Here is a 20,476-nt window from a genome sequence, read left to right as displayed (position 1 = left end):
CGTCCATTTTATGTCATTGTAGCCTATGTTTATATTATTTTTCCTATTCCAGTAGTTGCTGCAAAGGCAATGTGTTCCTTAACTGGCCTGGTTGGGTTGTGCTCAGGTGGTGAGGAAGTCTGTGCTGCTGGCAGCAGCCTTCACGCAGACTCTTGGTGACAACAAGCAGAGGTGCTGTCTGTCGGGGAGCCCGAAGAGAGGAGCTAGCTGGGCGCTGTGACCCTCCTGGCCCTTGCGAGTATAATGCAGCACGTTGGCAAACACCAGGGCAAGTCTGCCAAAGCAGGAAGATCTATTTGAAATCAAGTTAAGTATCTGTGCAAACATTTTTCTCCCTTAGGTTTCCTGAAATGAAGAGAATCTGCTTACAAAATATTCCTCTAAACTCAGAACAGACTCGCTTCAGCTTGCCAAAACTGACAATACTGTACAGGGTGATGTGTTAAATACAAACTGTTGACAAGTAGGTGAAAGCACCTTCTTCCCCACCCCCTCAGATAAATGAAGTACCAGGTCAATTCCATAGGAAACAAAATATTGAACCTGGAGGTTAAAAAAGCTCCGAACTCTCGTCTGCTGAATAATTTTCTTTTGTAGGAAATTATAATTTGTTGGAAAGAGGTTAGCTAAAGAATTTAGAAAGGGACAATTCAGTTAATTCCAATGAAGGATGGTTGAACTCGGCAAAATGCTAGTATACTTTATTTAATGACTAGTAAGCACACTGCATGGGTGCCAGCCAGATCCAAATTCGGACTTTATTTAACAAGACAGCAAGTGCTAGCAGAGTCTATATTTCCAGATAATTTTTCAAGCATGTAAACGACATTAAACAGTCACGAACTGGCATTGAATCAAACCTCTTCTGGGAAGTCAACTGCCGCTTCTGCGAGAACTCCACTTGATGAGAGGGAGAGGGCAGCGGCTGTTCTGTGCCGCCAAGGACTCGCCCTTTAAAAAGCTGTCTTCTACCAAACTCAATGATCCGTGCTATGGAATCAAAAGCTAAAAATATAATTTTGAACCAGGTTTCTGTGTTGCATAATTAAAGCAAAACATACTTTTAAAAAGTTCAAGTGTGTTTTAAAGGGGATTTGAACTGGGCTGAGTTGCAGGCTGGAGAAATACCCAGCTGATGTCAACTCAGCTTCAAATTTTGTGCAAGCCTGTAATGACAGGGTCCCGACCCTGGGTTTTATTCATGCAAGCTTACCTTTGCAGCTCTTGTGGTTTTTTCCATTTTAGTCAGGCTTTAATTTTCTTCTTTGTTACTGCATAAAACCAGGGTGTACAGCTGCCCTTACAGGCAGCATTGTTGGTAACAGAAAAGCTAGCAGCAAAGCCTCTAACTTTCCTCACCGTCATTTAAAATGCTGCTTGGCAATAACAAAACAAGAGTGGTCGCAAATTTTCCAGGAAGGAGGCAGCAGCAGTAAGAGGAGAGCTTACTGGTATGTACGTGCTGTTTCCTTGATAGCGCAGCCATGGCTCTGCTACTGCTTCCCACGCAGCAGGCAGGGAAACCTTCAAGCTGTTGCTGCGTTTCAGATAAGTCATTTGAGACAAATGCTGTAGGTTTCTTTAGAGCTGTGACTCTTGGCAGCACTCACCGTGACCAGCAGCTTTCAGGTGAGCTCAGACACCTCAGCAAGGTGGAAGGGAGAAGAGTGAGCCCAGGAGCTTTCCATGGGTGAAGAGCAGCAAGTCCGTATGTGCTCTGTACAATCGACCCATGGCAAACATCTAAACTGTGTCTTTATCTCTGCTGCGAACCGAGTGCTCCCCATGTGGGAGGAGGGAGAGAGAGGCCTGGGTGCGGCACAAAAGGGGGTGTCTGTACACGAGAGCGTTGCGTTTACCTAGCTCTAAGCTGGTGCACCTACTCCTGAAGACTAGCCAGGCAGTGCGGTGCTCCCTGGATGCCAGCAAGCAAGGGAGAAGCACAGCTTGGGGGGTGCTGTGGGCGCAGGGCTGCCTTTGCCGCAGCGGGCAGCTGAGCATCAGCAGGGCTTGACTTCTGTCTCTGGCTTGGTGGCAGGAGGTGGCAACGGTTTCTCAGTGAGCATGATTTCTACCACCGCCCCGGACCTCTTGCGGGGTTCAGGGGTCTCCTCTGACCATCTCCCCACCCTGCGCACTCCTTTGGCCACTTTGGGCGCGTTCCTGCAGGGGTTGTGGTCGTATATCACCAGCTTCAGGCCGGGTAGGTGAGCCAGGCTGGGGAAGAACCGGATGGAGTTGCGATCCACGTCAATCACCTCCAGAAAAGGCATGTCGAGGAGCACAGGGGGGAACTCGGACAGCAGGTTGCCCGACAGCCAGATGGTGCGCAGCTCCTGCAGGCACCGCAGCTGCGCCGGGAGCGCGCGCAGCGCGTTGGAGCCGGCGTGCAGGGTCTTGAGCAGGCTGAGCTCACACACCACCTCGGGCAGGCACTGCAGGCAGTTGGACTCAATCCAGAGGGTCCTGAGGTTCTGCAGGAGCCGGAGCTCGAGGGGCAGGCTGCAGAGCTTGTTGTTGCCCAGGTAGAGGATGCACAGCTGCTTCAGCATACACACGACCCGGGGCAGCGCTTTGAAGTTGTTGAAGTCCAGTGCCAGGATCTGCAGGTTTTGCAGCTGCTCCAGCTCAGGGGGCAGGTGGTTCAGGTTGTTGTCACTCAGGTACAGCTTGACCAGTTCCCTAAAAGAGCAAATGTGCAGAGGCAGCCGCCTCAGCTGCCTGCCGCTCAGATCCACCATTTTATCCACTGGCATCTCTTCTAGGTCTTCCAGGAGGTACTTCTGGCACTTGTCAGAGGGCACAAAAGCAACTATGGCTTTCAGACTGTTGCCCATCCCAGGACTTTCTTTGTTTGGGGATCACTAGAACTGCAAGGGACAGAGGCCCGCCTTGCTCTTCTGCTATGTACTGGCCTGCCAGTAACTCTGTCATCCCAATATAAGGCCCTGTTTACATGGCACCAGCCATTAATCTCAAGGGCTCTGAAACGTTTCTGATAACTGAGTGAGTGTTTGGTGATGAGGATTACAGACAGGACTCAGAGTGCAGGTCTCCCTCTCTCGCCCACACTCCCGTTTGTCCCTCCCTGAAAATAATTCCTTCTTGCCTCTTCCTGCACACTGTAAATGTTCTCCGATTTTGCCCCAAACCATCGCCCCAGTGCCCCAGCCCCTCACCTCTCTCGCCGGCTGTGCTGTCTGTGCAGCCAGTACTGGCTGCAGGGATTGGCTCAGGAAGGTAAACACCACAGAAAACCAAATTTTTAAACTCAGATGTTTAGCTTTCATGAAACTTTCAGCGGAAATGTTGGATGTAGTCAAATAGTTGTTTAAAATACCTGTCGTAACTTGACAGATGAGTGTCACTTTTAGGGATTTACTTTGCAAGGTGCCAAATACATAATTTCATAGTGTAGCTTGCCACCCAGTACTTATCTTAAAGCTTTTTAAATACAAATACTTGGCAAACTGCTATCTTGAGCTGCTCTACTATTTATGTTCCTAATTTGATGGTGTTTACTATAGCCTCTGGCACTCTTGACTGTGTAGGGCTTTTTCATTACATTATGTTTTGCTTTGTATCTGAATCGTATTTAATACACTTACTATCACAGTCTGCCAAGGCTGTTCTCCGGCCACCTTCCAACTGTGCTACTGCAGTTCCTGTGTCCATACAAAACCCTGTCATGAAACTGCCATGGATTTATTTCCATCAAGATTCTCACTTGTTATGAGTGAAATAAATAACAGTTGTTAAAAATTATGACTATTTAGATGTAATGGTGTAAACTGTTCCCCTCCTTCTCTCAGCAAGACCCATTGATCTTCAGGTCAGGAGCACCTCAGATTTCTAGGAGGAGCCTTCCCATGTGTAGGCATCTCTGCATACTTTGACTTCTTGAGCTGCTGCTGTTTTAAGCTTTCTTAGGGATAGTCCTACCTGTGTGTTGGCCACGGCTCTACCGTGATCTTTGGGTGTGAAAGCTGGCAGAATGTTTTAAGGTGAAATGGCCTTTCCAGCAGCTGGCTCTCTACTTTGATATCTATAGCTCGTTGCTGTCATTTTCCACACTTACCACATTTAAGGAGGATACTTTCTTCAGACAATCCGCAGAAAGGTTTCTGGGCATTAGGTGCTTCTCAACCAAAATACATGAGTGCTGAGAGCCATGTATTCTTGGAAAAACAAAAGGCAGAGCAAACAGAAGATTGAGAAAAAGGCAGTATCAAACAGTTAAGATGGCCTCTGGATCTCAGGTCAAATCTGGTAATAGAGATATTAATCACTTGCTTTCAGATGTGAAGCAGCTCTTAACTCTCAATCAAGTATTGGCTATAGGATGTTTACTAGTCTTTTCCCTGCAAGACGAGTGTCTGTGCCATGCAGCAGTGATGCTATGAAATGTACAGAGGGTTTTCTGAGGGAGAACAACAGAGAGGGCATCTGGGAACCAATATTACAGCAGGACAGGGAACAGCGAGTGCTGTGACCTGAGTGCCATAAAATAGGTTTTGGAAGGGCGAGCTGGGCAGAGTGTCAAGCCTGGAGAACAAAGGTATGTCACAGTCATCTGTGGCTGTGCTGTAGAAAAGAAGAGCTGAAAACACTCTCTCATGGCAGAAGGCAGGGATGTGTTGGGCGTAGCATCCCAGCAGCAACAGCCAGTTCGCAGTGAATGAGCATCTCAAAGTAGCCACTGACTTGTAAGAATATATTCCCATGGCTCTCAGCAGGTGTTTGTATTTGTTTGCATTTCTAAGCAGCTGTGACATCTTCAAAGGCAAGGCTCCCCATCCTGTTAAGGCACTGTAGGCTACAAGTGTGGAAAAACAAATGCATTTGGCATAAATAATAATGTATTTACACCTATGGCAAAGACATGTCCTTTAGACAAATCTCTTCAGATGTCCTGCTGATCAGAACAACATAAAAGCCCAGGTAAGAGTATATTAATAATAAAGTTTAGGCATACTTTTCTTAATAATCCATATGGAGAGAAATCACTTTGCAATATACCTTATGTCTATAGACACAGGGATTTATATATTTTTTCTACTTGAGTTATTTCTACTTAATGAAACTTCTAAGCTGAAGATAACTATTTCTTAGGGATCCTCTGCACTGTAGTTTAATCATTATTCCAGCTTATCAAAAAAAGTCACAATGACCTTTTGTTGCTGCATTTTGTACCTCTGTTGGCTAAATGAATGTCTGCTTGGAACACACTGTGAGATCAGAGTATTTTGGAAAAAATAACCTTTGTGTAGTGGGATAATAAAGGGCTACATTTGCAATAAAATGAACAATCTTGATCTGTCTGAGAAACAGCAACTCGGTGGAGGCCCTAAGGCAAAGGCAATCCCCTCAGTAGACCCAGGGCAGTATTTTGAAAGCCACTTCATGTCTTCAAAGTTATCCTGATGCCCTCCAACATGAACATTAATGACTTCCCAGAAGCATTTGTGGCATCTGAGGAACAGTCAAGCGATAAAGGTGCTCAGCACAGACATTGTCTTGCTCTTGTCAAAGTGACACTGTCTTACCAGAGGGCATGACATCTGCTCTGCTGCCCATCAGGTGACACGTGTAGGCTCCTTGAGAAATGCCCCTGCTTTCTGAAAGTTCACAAATGACCCCATCTATTGCTCACCTTTCTCATTTCCAGCACCCAGCTCCTGCAGCTTAGAGACTGGGACAACTGCAGGACAGAAAATGTGGTTGCTTGCTGAGAAGTTGTTTAAAACCTCTGAGTCCAGAAGAAACAGTAAATACTGCTCAGAGCTAGATGATTAAAAAAAAAAAACCAAAACAAAACAACAAAAACCAAACCAAAAAACACAAAAAACCCAGACCAAAACACAATAAAAGGGAAATCAATATAAAACCTGTTTTTTTGTGATGTATTATTTTTTGAAACAAAATACTAGAATATAAATACTGGTGCTTTTTCAGATCCAAAACTCTGCACGCAACTGTGTGATGACACCAGGATCAGCCTCACCTGAGTTTGTGTAGCCCTTGCAATTTTGGAGGTAAGTTTGAAAAAGCAAAACATCTATTTCAAAATCCAGGGGACTAATGAATAGAGCTCTGAATTAATTGGTTTTAAGGTGCTTATGCCCCTCCTCAGTCAGCCTGACATAGCAAGGGCAGAGAGTTAAAGGAACTGTTTTTTCTTTAGTATATGCAGATAATGATTTGCTTAATGTTTATTTAACGTCTGTGACAGACATTTAGACCCTTTCTTCTCTCACAAATGCCATGTGTTTGGTTTTGCTGTTGTTTTTTCTTGACTGGAGCATTGTCACTAGAACAGATGATGACTCCTGCCTCCTCCATGTTCTTGACATTCACTCTTTGCTATTCACTGTCACACATCTGCTCTCTTTTGGGTGGATTACTTAGTTCCAGTTCACCTTCACATGGTGAGCAGCTTATTTTAAATAAGTGGTGTATTGCAGGGGGAAAAATCATCATTACTCTTTTTCCCACATCCTAGCATAGGTTTTTGAACAAAAATGACTGATTATTCAAATTTAGCTTTAATGTATGCTAGGCTGCAGTATGTAATTCCTCACTGCACTTTCTTGTGCAGAGGAAAGACTCAAAAAGTCTCTTAAGTAAATTGCAGACTCAGTGCTGAGCTTCCTCCCGGGCAGCTAATGGGTTTGGGGTTGCTCTTCGTCAGATCAGCATTGCTTTTTGACACTGTTATTTTTCTGCCAGTTTGAATTGAACTTAAGAGTCAGGCAGGGGTGGGAACCTCTAACCTCAGGAAACTCGCAGGAAGATAAATCTAAGCGAGCACTTCCACATGTCTTGCTGAAATGCGTACAAAACCACTGGCTGTTTATTACTGTATGTTACAGCCTGTTATGATTTTTACTTCTAAGGCCCATTTTTTGAGGTGGCAATCACATTTGTGTTTAGGCTGGAGCTCTCCCATAAAGAGGGAATTAAACTCCAGTTGCTAGGAGATGACTTGTCACAACCCTGTCAAATGTCTGTCTGCCCAGCACTGCTGAAATGTCTCCATGTCTAGGAGAAATGATTATATCTTATGTCCTCTTTCTGTGTGTTGGACACTTCTGGGTCACTTGTCTCTAAGTGAGCTTGAAAAGCAGCTTACTCGGAGGGAACAGTCCTTGGACCACCTCCTCTCTCCTGTGCTAATGGAAGCCAAGCTCACCTTGTGTATTATATTTATGTAAAGGACATTAAGGATTGTTAGTAAAATGTCTGTTCAGTCTAGACTGTACCCTGGTTATCTGTGCCTTAGTAACTCCACTGGACACCACTATTTGCACAATCCAGCGGTTACTCTGAGAGCAAATTAATCGGTTTTCAGCCAAAGCACTGACCTCCTGTGACTGACTGACCTGGCGAGCGGCCCTCTACTGACAACACGGTATAAAAAAGGGACTTCTGAGTAAATGAATGACATTAGATTCTGAACCGCTTGGAGCCATGAAGGTGATGCTGTTGGCTGTGGTTTATATCCCGTTCACCATGGCCATGGAACGGTAGGGAAACACATCTAGCATTGCTGGCGTGTGTCTCAGCTGGCTTCCTGGGGTGACCCATGCTTGTTGCTACCTGAGGTCTCAAAAAAGAAAAAAAATTTAAAGAAAGGGTATATGAGAGGTCTAGAAAGGAGAACCAGATAATTTTTGTGTGTTTCTTTTCTTTGTGCAGAATCCCCCTAGTTCGATTCAAATCTATCAAGAAACAGCTGAAGGAGAAGGGAGAATTGGAAGAATTTTGGAGGAATCACGACCCTGACATTTTTGCCCGGAGGTATCTGCATTGCTTTCCTGCAGATATTGCTCTATCAGTAGGAACTGCTTCAGAAAAGCTGTATGATTACATGAACGTAAGTACGGTTTTGGTAATGCAATCATAAGGGCTTGTTCTCTTGAAGGCAGATTTTATTTCTCATTTCAAATGTAGTCCATCAGTTAAATTATAGGGCTTGAGGTGGCTTATTGCTGTATGCTATAAATATTAGATCATAAAAAATTAGTTTACCAGTCTGCAAAATAAAGCATGTATAGACCTAGGTCAGCATGGGATGCACGTAGAAAGCTGATGTAGTCTAGCAGTGGTAGTCCTGTGGCAAGTTTTATTTTTGTATAGATCTGTGTGGGACTTGGGCTCCAAACAAATGTGGAAGGTTTGCTTGTATCAGTCTTGGTTCAGGATTGGGTTTTCAGTAGCAGAATCTGATTTAGCTGTATTATATTTATCAGAAACTTGGATGTTTTCATGTTATAAAAAAATCCCCCAAATCTCATTTATTTGATCATGTGAATTCATAAAGCAGCGAAAACAAAGACCCAAGTAGATTTTTTATTTTTCTGTTTTTATCTCCTGAGCTTAATGTGTATTAAATATTGGAGACTGACCTGGGTGCCACACTAACCTGGCTGAATTTACCATCTAAACTGAAAAAGGAAGAATATGAGTTTCATTGGATCTCAGAGAGGCAAGTCAGAGCAGGTCAAACATCTTGTAAACTGTCTTTCCTGGGTTTACCATTCTGTCCATTTGGATGGTCTCTGTTTTCTCTTTTATTTGGTTCCCCTGTTATGCTTATCTAAAGGAAAGCTCAGCTGCAGAAATGTTGTGGAGGCTGCATCTGAACAGGGAAGGGAAAGCCAAATTAATTCAACAGGAACTTCCTGACACTTGAAGGCCATAAAGAGTATGTCAAGATGAGCTAGAGATGTGTGTGAGGAAGAACAAAGGAGACTGAAACATTTCAGCCTGCCTTAAGCTTATCAAAGAGGGATAAATCTCAAAATGACAAAACAAAACCCACTTCCCCAGCATATCCAGCTAACACCAGGAACAGTTTTGTGGAGGTTTCAGTGTAGTATGTTTGTGAGTTGGTGTTTTTGTTTGTTTTGGTTGGGTTTTGTTGTGTTTTTTTTGTTTTTGTTTTGTTTTGTTTTTTAATGAACATGTCTTAGAGCTGCCTCACTTTACAGATTAATTGATAAAGGTTTCTTTAATATAGGAAGGAATAAAATCCTGCTGTATAGCTGCATATTCTCTTAAATGGTGTGCTTGCTTGCCTTTTCATGATTATCTCATTCAGACCATAAACTGTATTCAGTGTACTAATTAACAAGTATGCACTTGAAGATACATATTCAAATATTTGTACTGCAACAAAAGGCTTGGCACCGGCTATTGCTTTTCTATCTGCGTTTGAATTCCAGGAATGCTTCTTCCTAAAAATAGGTCTCTTAATGCTGAAGTGCTCTTCCAGGGCCAGATAGGGGCACTTAGACACTTGTATTTGGGATGTGGATAAGCCCTTCACTCCAGCATTCATGTGTTCACAGATTATCTCTAGCCTCAGTTGGTATCCAGGGATGGTCAGTGGTTTCTTTATCTACTGGATGAACTTTGTTCAGTACATCAGATACAGTCTGTACAATCGAAATAATTTTTTGACTTGCTAATAGCTGCTAATTACAAAGGAAAAAGCCCAGCCCCACGTGACAGTGTTTGTGCCACTGGTCAGAGCCCTCTGACACTGCCAGAGGCAGGTCGTTCTGTCTTTGCGTCAGTAATATTTTACTGACATCAGTAGCAAGCTGCCTGAAAGCCTGTGTGGTCGTGTGAGAGCTTCGTCTTGGGGTTGACCTTGCCACCACTGAAGTTGGTGCAAGAGGGCTTGTTGACTTCATGGGGAACGCGATCGAGTGTTTGCTTAAAAGGCTTTAAAAATTCTGCAGTCAGAGTGAAATCTGCTGCCTGCAGCCACTCGTGAAACCAGACACACTTCCCTGTGGCATGCGTTTACATTTAAACGAAATTGCACTGAGTGCCCTCAGAAAGTCTTGCATGATGCTCCCAAGTCTGCCTTTTCTTTGGGAATACCTCACTGGGAGGCAGCCTGGGACTGACCGGGTTGTTCCTCCCCTAGGCGCAGTACTACGGAGTTGTGAGTGTTGGCACACCACCCCAGAGGTTCACCGTTGTGTTTGACACCGGCTCCTCCAATTTTTGGGTCCCTTCTGCTTATTGCATCAGTGAAGCATGCAGTAAGAAACATTACCCTCCCTTATACTCCTCGTATCTCGGGTACCTTGGACACGTCTCCTTTCCCAAGGAGCTTGACTGCAGCAGGGATTTGGGAGGGGTGGATTTGGAGCACCCCTGAGGGCCATGCTCCTTTCCCTGGCTTGCTTCTCCATCTCTGCTCCTCTGCCACCCTGCAGCCACGACAGGTGCCAGCTGCAGCTGCCAAGCGTCTCTCTGCACCACAAGATGCCTGATATAAAAGGCATGAAAATAAACCTAGGGGGGGCTACAAATAGTGGTGGAGATGCCCATTTTTATTTTAATTTGACTTTAAAACCTAAAATAACCTCTAAGGTACAGAAAAACTGGGGTGCCTGGGGGGAAAGGGCACCTCCACTGACACCTTCCTCCTAAGACAAGCAAAAATCTGTCCTGCTCATATCTTGACTGGTTGCGCATTGAGAAGCGAGTGTATTGCTGAGACCTCCCTTTGGTGCACAGGTGTTGTTTGTTTTGTGTAGGGGTGCACCAGAAATTTAAATCCTTTCTGTCGGATTCATATGAGCACGGAGGGGAAGCCTTCTCCTTGCAGTATGGTACGGGACAGCTTCTGGGCATTGCTGGCAAAGACACGCTACAGGTGAGTGTCCATCTAAAATGGGTGTCAGCCTCCAGGTCAGCCAGGCTTTCAGGGCAGTTGAGATACTGGCCTTGCCCTGGAAAGCCTTGCATTGTTTAGTCAAGGGCAGGGCAAGGTCTCACCAAGCCAGGTGCTGAGAGGTGTGGGTGCTGCTCTGGTTTTGGGCTACCCAGACAACTCCCTAAGATTTTATTTTGCATTTCTGCTTCTCCCCTTGGGTCCTATCCTGGGTTTATGAAGAAACATCCACAGAATTGAGGTATCAAAAGGAATTGGTGCAGCTTACTCACCAAATGGGCACCTGCTATGTTGTTGCAAGTCACAGAAGGATATCCAGGCTTTATAAACTGAATGAATCCGTTGATATGGATCTGAAACATGACTAATTTCTTGTCATTGATGGTGGTTTTACTTTCACTTGTACCAAACAGATAAGTAACATCTCCATCAAGGGACAGGACTTCGGTGAGTCAGTGTTTGAGCCAGGAACAACCTTTGCCCTTGCCCACTTTGATGGCGTGCTGGGATTGGGCTACCCTTCCTTAGCAGTGGGCAATGCTCTGCCTGTGTTTGACAGCATCATGAACCAGCAGCTGGTAGAGGAGCCAGTCTTCTCTTTCTATCTGAAAAGGTCAGTCTTTAAAGTGACACTGCCAAAAAAGAAGGAAATCTGGTTTAATTGTTTATAGAGACAACTGTGCATTTCTATAAAGCTTCAACTCTAGAAAGTAATTTTCCCCATCTCTTGGGGTCTGGTGATTTTGTTTTTTTTTTCAGTTAACACTGAAAAATATGGAGTGAAAAGGAAAAATGTTATGGGGAGGGCCATGAATTTTTGGACAGAGTTATTCTTGTGGAGCTGGTCATAAACAAAAGAAAAGCTCCCACTTGGACTCATCATGTCTGAGTTGCCAGAGGTTTCCCTCTGGCCTGTGGAAATGAACAGAAATGCCATGCTAAATCCAAGTAGCCACATTTCAAAAGACATGTTGTTCCCTAATCTGGACCTAGCTGTAACTCCACCAATTTTTCTAGAGTTTTTTCTGACTTGAGAGTAGCAACTGGCTCAATCTGCTTCTGATGCCTATCTTAGCCCTCAGCAGCCTACAGTAAGGCTTCTCAGAGGTTGTTTGGAAGCTCTGAGTTGGGACATATGGAGTTATAAATTAGGAATAATCCCTTTCAGCCATCCATATCTAAATTTAGAAAGGGCTGTCATTTGTCTTTTGCTTTTTAAGTGTAATCTCATTGGTGCATGCTGTCACACTCCCATGTCTGTGTTAACCTGTCTCTGCTTTCAGAGGAGATGACACTGAGAATGGTGGTGAGTTGATTCTGGGGGGGATAGACCATTCTCTCTACAGAGGTTCAATCCACTGGGTCCCAGTCACTGAGAAAAGCTACTGGCAAATACACCTGAACAGGTATGTATGTATGCATGTATGAAATACCTGCTGGAATTCACCTCCCCAGGTAAAACCCATGGAGACAGAAACACCTAGCGACACAGATGGAGGAGGACTCGGCTGCAGTGTTTTACCCTTGTGCTTCTCAAAGAGGAGGTTTCCCAGGATGAGACTGGGGTTTATTAGCTCTCTAAATCTGCTGTGACATGGGTTGATAGTTTCTAGGAGAGCATGTTCATACATTTTAATATGATACACTAGTGGTCAAGTTGACTCTTGGTGGACTACTCAGTTAAGTGGTTGAGGCACCCATGAACTGAATCCACCACCAGGTCCTGCTCTCATCTTTCCTATTAACCTTGGTCAAAGTAGTCAGTGTCCCTTCATTCTTCCTTCTCTCCATAAATTGATAAGGACACATACCTGCAGGTGAGGACAAATTCATCAGCAGAAGACAAATGATTAGGTCTTTAGGTGTCCTGAGAGAGAAAAGTGGGTCCACAAACAAGAAATTTTCCTAATGCAGTTTCTTTTTACGGCTTTTATGTCTTTTAAAGACATTCCTGTCTTTTAAGACTGGGAAAGCTTGGCAGACAGTTTTAACTTCAGACCGTACTCTGGTACTTTAGCTAGCAATAATGTGTTGTGTCAGGCACTTGCTTAAAGATGCTTTGTTTTTCACTTGCAGCATAAAGATCCAAGGCCGGGTGGCATTTTGCTCCCATGGTTGTGAAGCCATCGTTGACTCAGGCACTTCTCTTATCACCGGCCCCTCTTCACAAATCAGGCGATTACAGGAGTATATTGGGGCAAGTCCATCGCATACTGGAGAGGTAAAAACTATACAGCCAGAAAACAGAGAGAGATGAAGAGATACTGGTATTTGGTGCAAAGAGCTTATAGCCTGGGAAAATAACCTAAATAACTGTTCAGAAAGGTCTCAGGTAAAGCCTTGTTTCCAGGACAACACTGAACTCAGAGCTGTGCTGGTTCCCCAGACCTCCTCCCAGATGTCCACCTCCTCCCCCATACTCATCATTACTGGTGTGTAAGGAAGTAATGAGGCCATAAATTTGAGGAATTGATCCATACTCTACATCAGAAAACATTTTCTTTTGGAAAATTAGAGGAAAACTTCCTTTCAAAGTCCCTGGCTATAGCCACTGGCTTGCTCAAGCCAGGAGGGGGTTCAGTGCTGAAGGCCAGCGCCATCAGCATCAAATGGAAGAGGAAAGGTATCTTAACTACAGCCTGACTGTGGCTCCACTGACAGGACCTCTCACTGTCAGCCTGCAGCAGAGCAGGCAGTGTTGTGCTGGGGTCCTGGGAGGGACGCACAGCTGTGATACTCACAACGCTGGCTCCTGGCAGATGAGCCACAGGGTGCAGGACAAACCTTGCTGTCTCTTATTCTCCCTCCTGAACCTTATTCCTCTGTCTCCTCACTGGTTTTCATCTCCTCCCTGCTGCTCTCTTCTGCTTCCCCCTTGCTGATGCTTCCCACAGCTCCTCCTCATCCCTGCCTGCCTGCCGAGGAGCACCTGCACCTCCTCCAGCAGGCCAAAATGGTCTTGATGTGTCACTTTATGGCCTCTCTGGCCCCATGCCCGTGGTCCCCAGCTCCCTGCAACTCTGCGGGGGCTTGTGTAAGCTGAGGTTGCTCGAGGTAGTTTAGGCTTTCCCACTGCCTTGCCCATGGGACAGGCTGGGATGTCTTTCTGCTGCCCTTCACATCTGGCAAGACTGAACCCTTGTAATATCTAAAGTGCTGAGATAAAAACCCAGAGACAGCTAAACCCACCCACCTTCAGGAAAAGAGCAGACTTTTTTTTTTTTGCCATGCCTTATTGCTGGCCCTTGGCTGACTCCCGCAGGTAATCACTATGTTGCCACAGCTCCAGTGCCCCAGGTAAAGCTGCCACACACAGCTTCTGTTAACTTCGCAGCTGTCTTGATCCTGCAACAAAACTGCACTTGGAAGAAAATTGTTACAGTTGCCCAGTGCAACTGTAATCTGCTCATTTTGTAAGAGGAGGACCTGGAGTGGCATCCGTGTAACTCTTGAGGCTTCTAATTCTTTCTCAATTAAACCTTAAATTTTGTTTTCATTCAAATTTTCAGATACATTTCCAACAGTATAGTTTAATAACAAGTTGATTTTATAATGGTACATACTAATAGATATAGATAAAATATGTATTTCTAATGCACTTATATTAGTGTAATATAAATGACAAACGGATCATTGCAGTATATGTTTATATACTCCAGTGATGATGTAAGAGCACTCAGCCAGCATCTCAGATTCTGCTAAAAATCATCCTGAAAATAAGACTTTTTTTTCTAGAAAACACAGACAGGCTGAGTATATTGGCTCAAATTTATCCCAGAATAAGTGGGTGCATCCATCAGTGATTTTACCATAACTTTTATCTCTTTCCAGCAAGGATTAGTTTGTTCTGGATCTACTAGCTATATAAATCAAGTATGTCTTGCTTCTTGTATCTTACAAACCACTATACTGGCTTTCTTACCCTTGTCCTCTGTATCCTATGGTTTGTTTTTTTCTAATGGTATGACACCTGCTAAGTATATAGAAGATTTAGGGCTGTGTTTTCACAAAGCAGATTTAACAATAACAAGAAGTAGATTTTTCCTTCTAGGAAGCCTCTAAAACAATGACCTTAAAGACTACAGTTTACAACAAAGATCCCTCTGGGGCTTGGAGCAGTCTGCAGCGCCATTTAACACACCAGTTGTTTCATGAAATAACTAGAAAGGCCAGGAAATGATTTTCTGTGTTACTGTAAGTGAATGTATTATTTATGAAAATTAATGACCATGCCAGAATTTAGTCCTCCTGCTCTTTAAGTCCCACTCCAGGGCAGAGTGTAAGTAGAAATTGCTGTATTCCTAACTGACTCTTTTTTCCCTAAAACAATAATGTTACGGAGGGAGTGGGGTGAGCTATGGCCGTAGGGCGCTCCCTGCGTGGGCTGGAGGCAGCTCCATCCACCCAGTCCAGGCCAGAGCGTCGGATGACTTTTGTTCAGCAGACCTTGCTAATATGGGTTTGCTGGGACTCACACATTCAGTTCTGCTTCCGAGTTCTACTGGGGGGACATCAAAGTCCCTCTTCACCTCGTTCCTTTTGGGGCTTACAAGGATTTTCATCAGCCCTGGGTCCCTAGAGGTGCAGGGGTCTGGGCTCCTAGGCTGATTTAACCTAGTGAAGAATCTGGAAAGCTGGAGGGCAGTGTTGGGCCATATGTCAGCATGATGCTGTTTCTCTGTAGTAAATTCACTGCAGACCTGCTGCAGAAGTCTTGAATTCAAAGGGCAGTACTTAAGTCAAATCGATCCCATCTCAATCAGTGCATTGCATACAGTTTCTCGTAGACTGCAGAAGACTGTCCAGCTTGCCTCACATAAGCTTCACGATTGGACACCACGAGTACAAGCTGACAGCAGAGCAATACGTCATAAAGGTGTGTATCTGTGGCCTCCTTGCTCCCTGTTCCCTGTTTGCTGCTCCCCGAGATGGGGCTGGAGCAGGCAGCTGCAAGGACACGTGCTTTCCCTTCCAGGAGTCTATTGAAGACCAAACCTTCTGCATGAGCGGCTTTCAGTCTCTCGACATCACCACTCGCACCGGCCCACTCTGGATTTTAGGAGATGTCTTTATGTCTGCATTTTACTGCATTTTTGACCGTGGGAATGACAGAGTGGGATTTGCAAAAGCTGCTCATAGGAAGGATTACTACTGAGTTGTAATAGCATTTATTCTGCCTTAACCTGAATCTTAATGTAATGGTCTTCAACACATATGTGAAGAAGGGCTTTAACCGAACCTCTGGATCTAGATGCAGTCACGTTTTACCCCTCCAGGTTTTAAGGGTTTTGGGGTGATCTTTGTCCCAAATTACATAGTTTGGTTCAATCTCTGTATGTTTACAACTGAGAAACAGGTTTTTTTCTGAACAACTGATGGACACCACAGCTCTCAGGCTGAAGTAAAAACAGATCAGCAGTCAGATTTTCAAAAGTGATCATGAAGGATAAAAAGTCTGAAGAGTGCCAGGCTGACAAGATAGCAGTTACAAGTGGGGGAAACTAGTCCCTCTCTGGTCTGGGTATCCTCTTTTTTTCTTGCATGCTAGTTTCCACCTCATTTCCTACTGACTTAATTTTCCTCATTATTTTCCATGGTTGGGGTTTTGCCCAAGCTTGTTTCCTCAGTGCCATGTAAATTCTCTTTATATGGGCTTGCTCCAACCAGTTTATATAAAGAGAAATTTGACCAGTGCCTGTGCAACCACTACGCTTTCCACTACTGCTCCTTGCACACAATTTCCTGCTCCTTACACCATCTCTCAAACTTGCTTTTTCCCTTGGGGTCATTCTCACCTGACACTGTTTTCTTCTTTTGGGTCTCAGTGTTTAATGTCCATGTCTTAGGTCAGATGCTGTTTTTAGCATCTGACACCTCTACCCCTTGGCAGTTCAGCTGGGAGCAGCACCTATTCGCCTAACAAAACCCAGACCACAACTCTTGCAAAGGGGGCTGAGAAGGGATACTGCAGCGTCCTTCCACCTCACAAGTTACGAGACCAACGCACCAGCACAAAACATCTTACTGCCTCTTGCTCAGCCCCTTCTTGTTAGAAGCAGCTTTGGCACCAGCAGAGGTGTGAAGCAGCCACAGGTAGCTGTGCTGATTTGACAAAAGAAGATTAATCTAAATTATACCCATTGGAGTATTTGTTTGGATTGCTAAAATGATGCTGCCCCTGTACACATGAATAAAATTTACCAAGCAAAATTTGCTTTGGACTTAGCACTGTTTCATTTTATGTTTTCTGTGTCATGAGGCTGGAGAGGAGAGGAAGGAGAGGGTGCAACAGCAATTGAAAATCCAGGTTGCTCTGTGGCCTGGAGGGGAGAGATGGAACATGTTGGGTGTTGGGACTGTCTGTATCTCCCTAAAGTAGAAAAATGTCAGCAGCCCCAGTCCCAGGCACCGAGCTCCTCCCAGGCAGGGAAGGGCTGTGGGAAGCCGGAGACTGGCCACACTGTGGCATTGCTAGGGCAGGGGCTGGTGGCTCTGGGGGACTTGCTGCTGCTGCCTGTCTGGATGTATTTAGCATAGAACAAACGCAACATCCATTAGTGGCCTTGGCAGCGTTACGATCACGGCCCTTTAGATTTTAAGGCTTCAGTTGTAAGACTAAGTATTACTGAAGTGAGACAGCTTGCATGGAGGCATCATCTCTGAAATACTGATCTTGCCCTCCAGAATTAAATACTCCCTCCCTCTGGTGCATGTTCTCATGACTCTCTATTTGCAGCCACATTGTGTTACACATTTGGCATCCAGGCTATCAACCTCTAGCACTGGGGACTCTTCTGCCAGTTGTCTCTTTTTGCAGACAAGATTGAGCTGTACAAAGTTACTGTGTATTTCAGGTCAATCTTGACTTGTTTCCCCTTTGTCCATATCAGTCTTAAAGAACAGAATGACCATGACCTAACTTACTTGTCTAGAAAATGTCATTTGTTTGGTTGTAAACCAAGACAAACAAATATCCATAAAGTCCTATGACTGTTTTAACATCAGAGAGGTATTTTTGTTTTCTCTACTATGCAGCAGACTTAACACTCTGGTACATTTCTATTATTTCAAAATATATATATATATATATTCCTTAAACATAAACTTGCAGTCAGAGTTAGAGATATGCTATTTATAATGGAGGATTTTAAGTGTGGTGGGATGTGTTCCTACACCTGGTCAGTCCTTGCACTGACACCTTGGCTCTACGAATTCCAGCACAGAGCATGAACGCATCTTAGAAATAGGTGGAAAGTCAGGCACCATATGCAGGGATCAGCCCTCTCTTTGTTCTAATATATCTCATCCTGCTCAAGATTAATACCATTTGATGGAGCAAGCTGCTGTTCTGACCTATTTGTCTATCCTGGCCCTATTCTCTCCTCAGTCTTTTCCGGCTTTGCCAACTTCTGTAGGTCTGCCTCGCTGTTCATGGCAGACATCAAGTGGACTTGTGTGGTAGGTTGAACCTTTGCCAGAAGTGCTTCTTGACAGTTCAATACAGTCAAGACAGCTGTGTTTCTCAAAGTGCCTTTATTCATACAATAGTTTGACATTGTTTATACTGGTGAACATTGATTGTAAATTGTTGGATTTGCTAAAATGGTCCATTTACCATGCTAAAGCAAATAGTTTACTGAGAGAAGTGCCTAAGAGAGCATGTAATCCCAAAAGATAATTTAATACCACTCAGAGCCTGCAGATGTTTGCAAAAGTGAGATAACAGACTAAATGAGGAGAGGAAGTTTTTCTGATAACTCATCCCAGCACTAGCTTCTTTACAAGCAGTGAACAGAATATTATAGCTAACCTGGATCTTGCCTGCTATGTGTGAAATGCTATTTGTGTATTGCAGATTACACTGTAGGACTTCAGAGCTGTCATTCCTAATTTAACATGCATCTACACGTCTAATAGACACTTCTGTGGGACTTAACTGAAGCTTTTATCTACCTAATGGCTACTGTGTTGCCACCTTTTAGCCTCCATTGAAGAATGAACACAGTTGCTGGGCCAGAGAATACTGGCAGAGTGAGTGAGAGAGGTAAGAAAATCATTGCTCTTGAGATGCATAATATCCTGGTAGAAAGCAGCAGTGTACATCTTAGGTAGCAGCCAGGCTGAGAAGATGATAATGGAAGATGAGCAGAGCTGGATGATGAGAAGCTGTAAAGGCTTCTTCAGGTTTAGCAGTGCTGGGCTGAAACATGCTGATGCCTGGGTTGAGGAGGATGAGTGCTTGGTTCCAACACCTTAAGCCCTGGTGGAAGCTGTGTGAAGGAGAGCGAGGCAGTGTGATGAGACCGGACCCTCAGTGCAGATTTGTAATGGGCACTTTACACTAATCTCTAATTTCTGTCTTAAATTCCTTTACAGATAGAAGCTTATATTCTGTGAGGAGAGAGCTAGATAATAGGCCAGACTTTCTGCATATCTGCTGAAACCCTTTCCTATACATGTGCATCTGGGAGGAGTATGGCCGAACTCCCCTGAAACCTGTAGTACTCTCCTGTCTTTAATGAAGTGCTAGGGAGGATGCTTCAGGGTCCCAAGGAGCACAGCAGTTACTTTATCTTTGGGTTTAGTTGTGTGACTGGAGCTGTGTGGGTATGCTTAAAACATCTTATTTATGCTATAAATTTGCTATTTGTTAAAGTTAAGCTCAGTGGTAAATATTGTTCCTTGACAGGCACAGATGCAATTAAATTGAGAAAATACTGAATTGAAAAGTGTGGTTTCAGCTAAAAGAAGAAATAGGGAATAAGGAAGAAAGAGGGAATGTTGGATGAAAATCTTTTTTTTCTCTGATATATGGAAGCAAAAACTATGTGTTTCCAGCATTGTCACAGGTCATCTTCACCAGGGACAGTCAGTTTGGGGCTCTGATGACTGAAAAGCTATCAGCCCTGTTTTCTGGATGGCCATTGCTACAACTGCTAGGCTAAGGTGCTGTTTATTTCATCATAATTTCACTTTGTTGGGGTCCTCATTGTGCTGGTCAAACCTCAACATAGCAACTTGATTTGCCTAAGGACTTGTTGTGAAATGGTAAGGATGAGGTTGCACCAGAAGGCCTTACTCCAAAACTGTGATCAAACCTCACTACTCAGTAGGTGTCAGACACTGCTGTCACCTCATCTTATAGTGTGAAGAGGTGTCTCTGTAGGTGACTGGGAAATCTGTGCTTGGCTTCTCTGCATACCCGATTTCCCATAGTATGAGTTTAAACAGCTAAGTGTTGGGCTACGTGTCTCTGTTTCCTAAACTGATGAGGATACATGTGCTTTTGTCTAATGTCTTTGAAGGATTTGAAAGGGTGGCACTGCTCAGACCATGTCTAATGCACACCAGCAGGAGCCAGTTCCCAGGCTGAAACAAAGCTGGAAGAAGTAGAACTGGGGAGGACAGCCGATTTTTTTTCAAAGCCTACCCAGATGAGATAGCAGAGTCCTGCTGTATGTGACAGCCTACTGGAAGGGCTCCTCACCTAAGTTGCTGGCCAGAGGAGCAGGAGCAGGCAGGTTCATTCATTCCCCTCCCAGCTTCAGGGGGTCCTGGAGACTCCCAGGAGCCACTGGTGCTACCAGTTACCCTGGTAGAGATGCTGGTTTGTTGTCTGAAGTGCAACCTTCTGAGCAAGAGATCTGGGTGGACTTGCTGTCCATATAGTCCATGCCACTTGCTGATTGTTGCAGCCCCCATAATTTTCTGTGTCTCACTCTCTCTCTGTTCTTTCCAGCCCTTGAGCTACCCAGTCTCTCCCTTGTCTAGGGAGACCAT

The 20,476-nt window shown here is 44.5% G+C and overlaps 2 protein-coding genes across 2 annotated transcripts; one reads left to right on the top strand and one right to left on the bottom strand.

Annotated features, from left to right (window-relative positions):
* Positions 1-2,000: 2,000 nt before the first annotated feature.
* Positions 2,001-2,837, bottom strand: LRRC10 (leucine rich repeat containing 10). The gene has a single exon (XM_026867945.1). The coding sequence runs from the start codon at positions 2,835-2,837 to the stop codon at positions 2,001-2,003; it is 837 nt and encodes a 278-aa protein (XP_026723746.1).
* A 4,632-nt stretch (positions 2,838-7,469) lies between these two features.
* On the top strand, positions 7,470-15,925 carry LOC113491191 (cathepsin E-like). The gene is made up of 9 exons (XM_026867944.1): positions 7,470-7,526; positions 7,699-7,876; positions 9,941-10,058; positions 10,560-10,678; positions 11,110-11,309; positions 11,980-12,102; positions 12,773-12,917; positions 15,474-15,572; positions 15,672-15,925. The coding sequence occupies exons 1-9, from the start codon at positions 7,471-7,473 to the stop codon at positions 15,849-15,851; spliced, it is 1,218 nt and encodes a 405-aa protein (XP_026723745.1). The 5' UTR covers position 7,470; the 3' UTR covers positions 15,852-15,925.
* The last annotated feature ends 4,551 nt before the right edge of the window (positions 15,926-20,476 follow it).

This window comes from Athene cunicularia, assembly GCF_003259725.1.
Source record: "Athene cunicularia isolate RWA chromosome 1 unlocalized genomic scaffold, athCun1 chr1_part2, whole genome shotgun sequence".
In the NCBI taxonomy this organism is placed as follows: domain Eukaryota; kingdom Metazoa; phylum Chordata; class Aves; order Strigiformes; family Strigidae; genus Athene; species Athene cunicularia.
The sequence above is the reverse complement of the archived record's forward strand: the minus strand, read 5'-3'. Positions and strand labels throughout refer to the sequence as shown.

Bases quoted from the DNA above. Each gene is read 5' to 3' on its own strand.
- LOC113491191 (XM_026867944.1), top strand. From the start codon at position 7,471: ATGAAGGTGATGCTGTTGGCTGTGGTTTATATCCCGTTCACCATGGCC. The intron at 11,310-11,979 runs GTCAGTCTTTAA...CTCTGCTTTCAG, and splicing joins TTCTCTTTCTATCTGAAAAG to AGGAGATGACACTGAGAATG. The intron at 12,103-12,772 runs GTATGTATGTAT...TTTCACTTGCAG, and splicing joins TGGCAAATACACCTGAACAG to CATAAAGATCCAAGGCCGGG.
- LRRC10 (XM_026867945.1), bottom strand. From the start codon at position 2,837: ATGGGCAACAGTCTGAAAGCCATAGTTGCTTTTGTGCCCTCTGACAAG.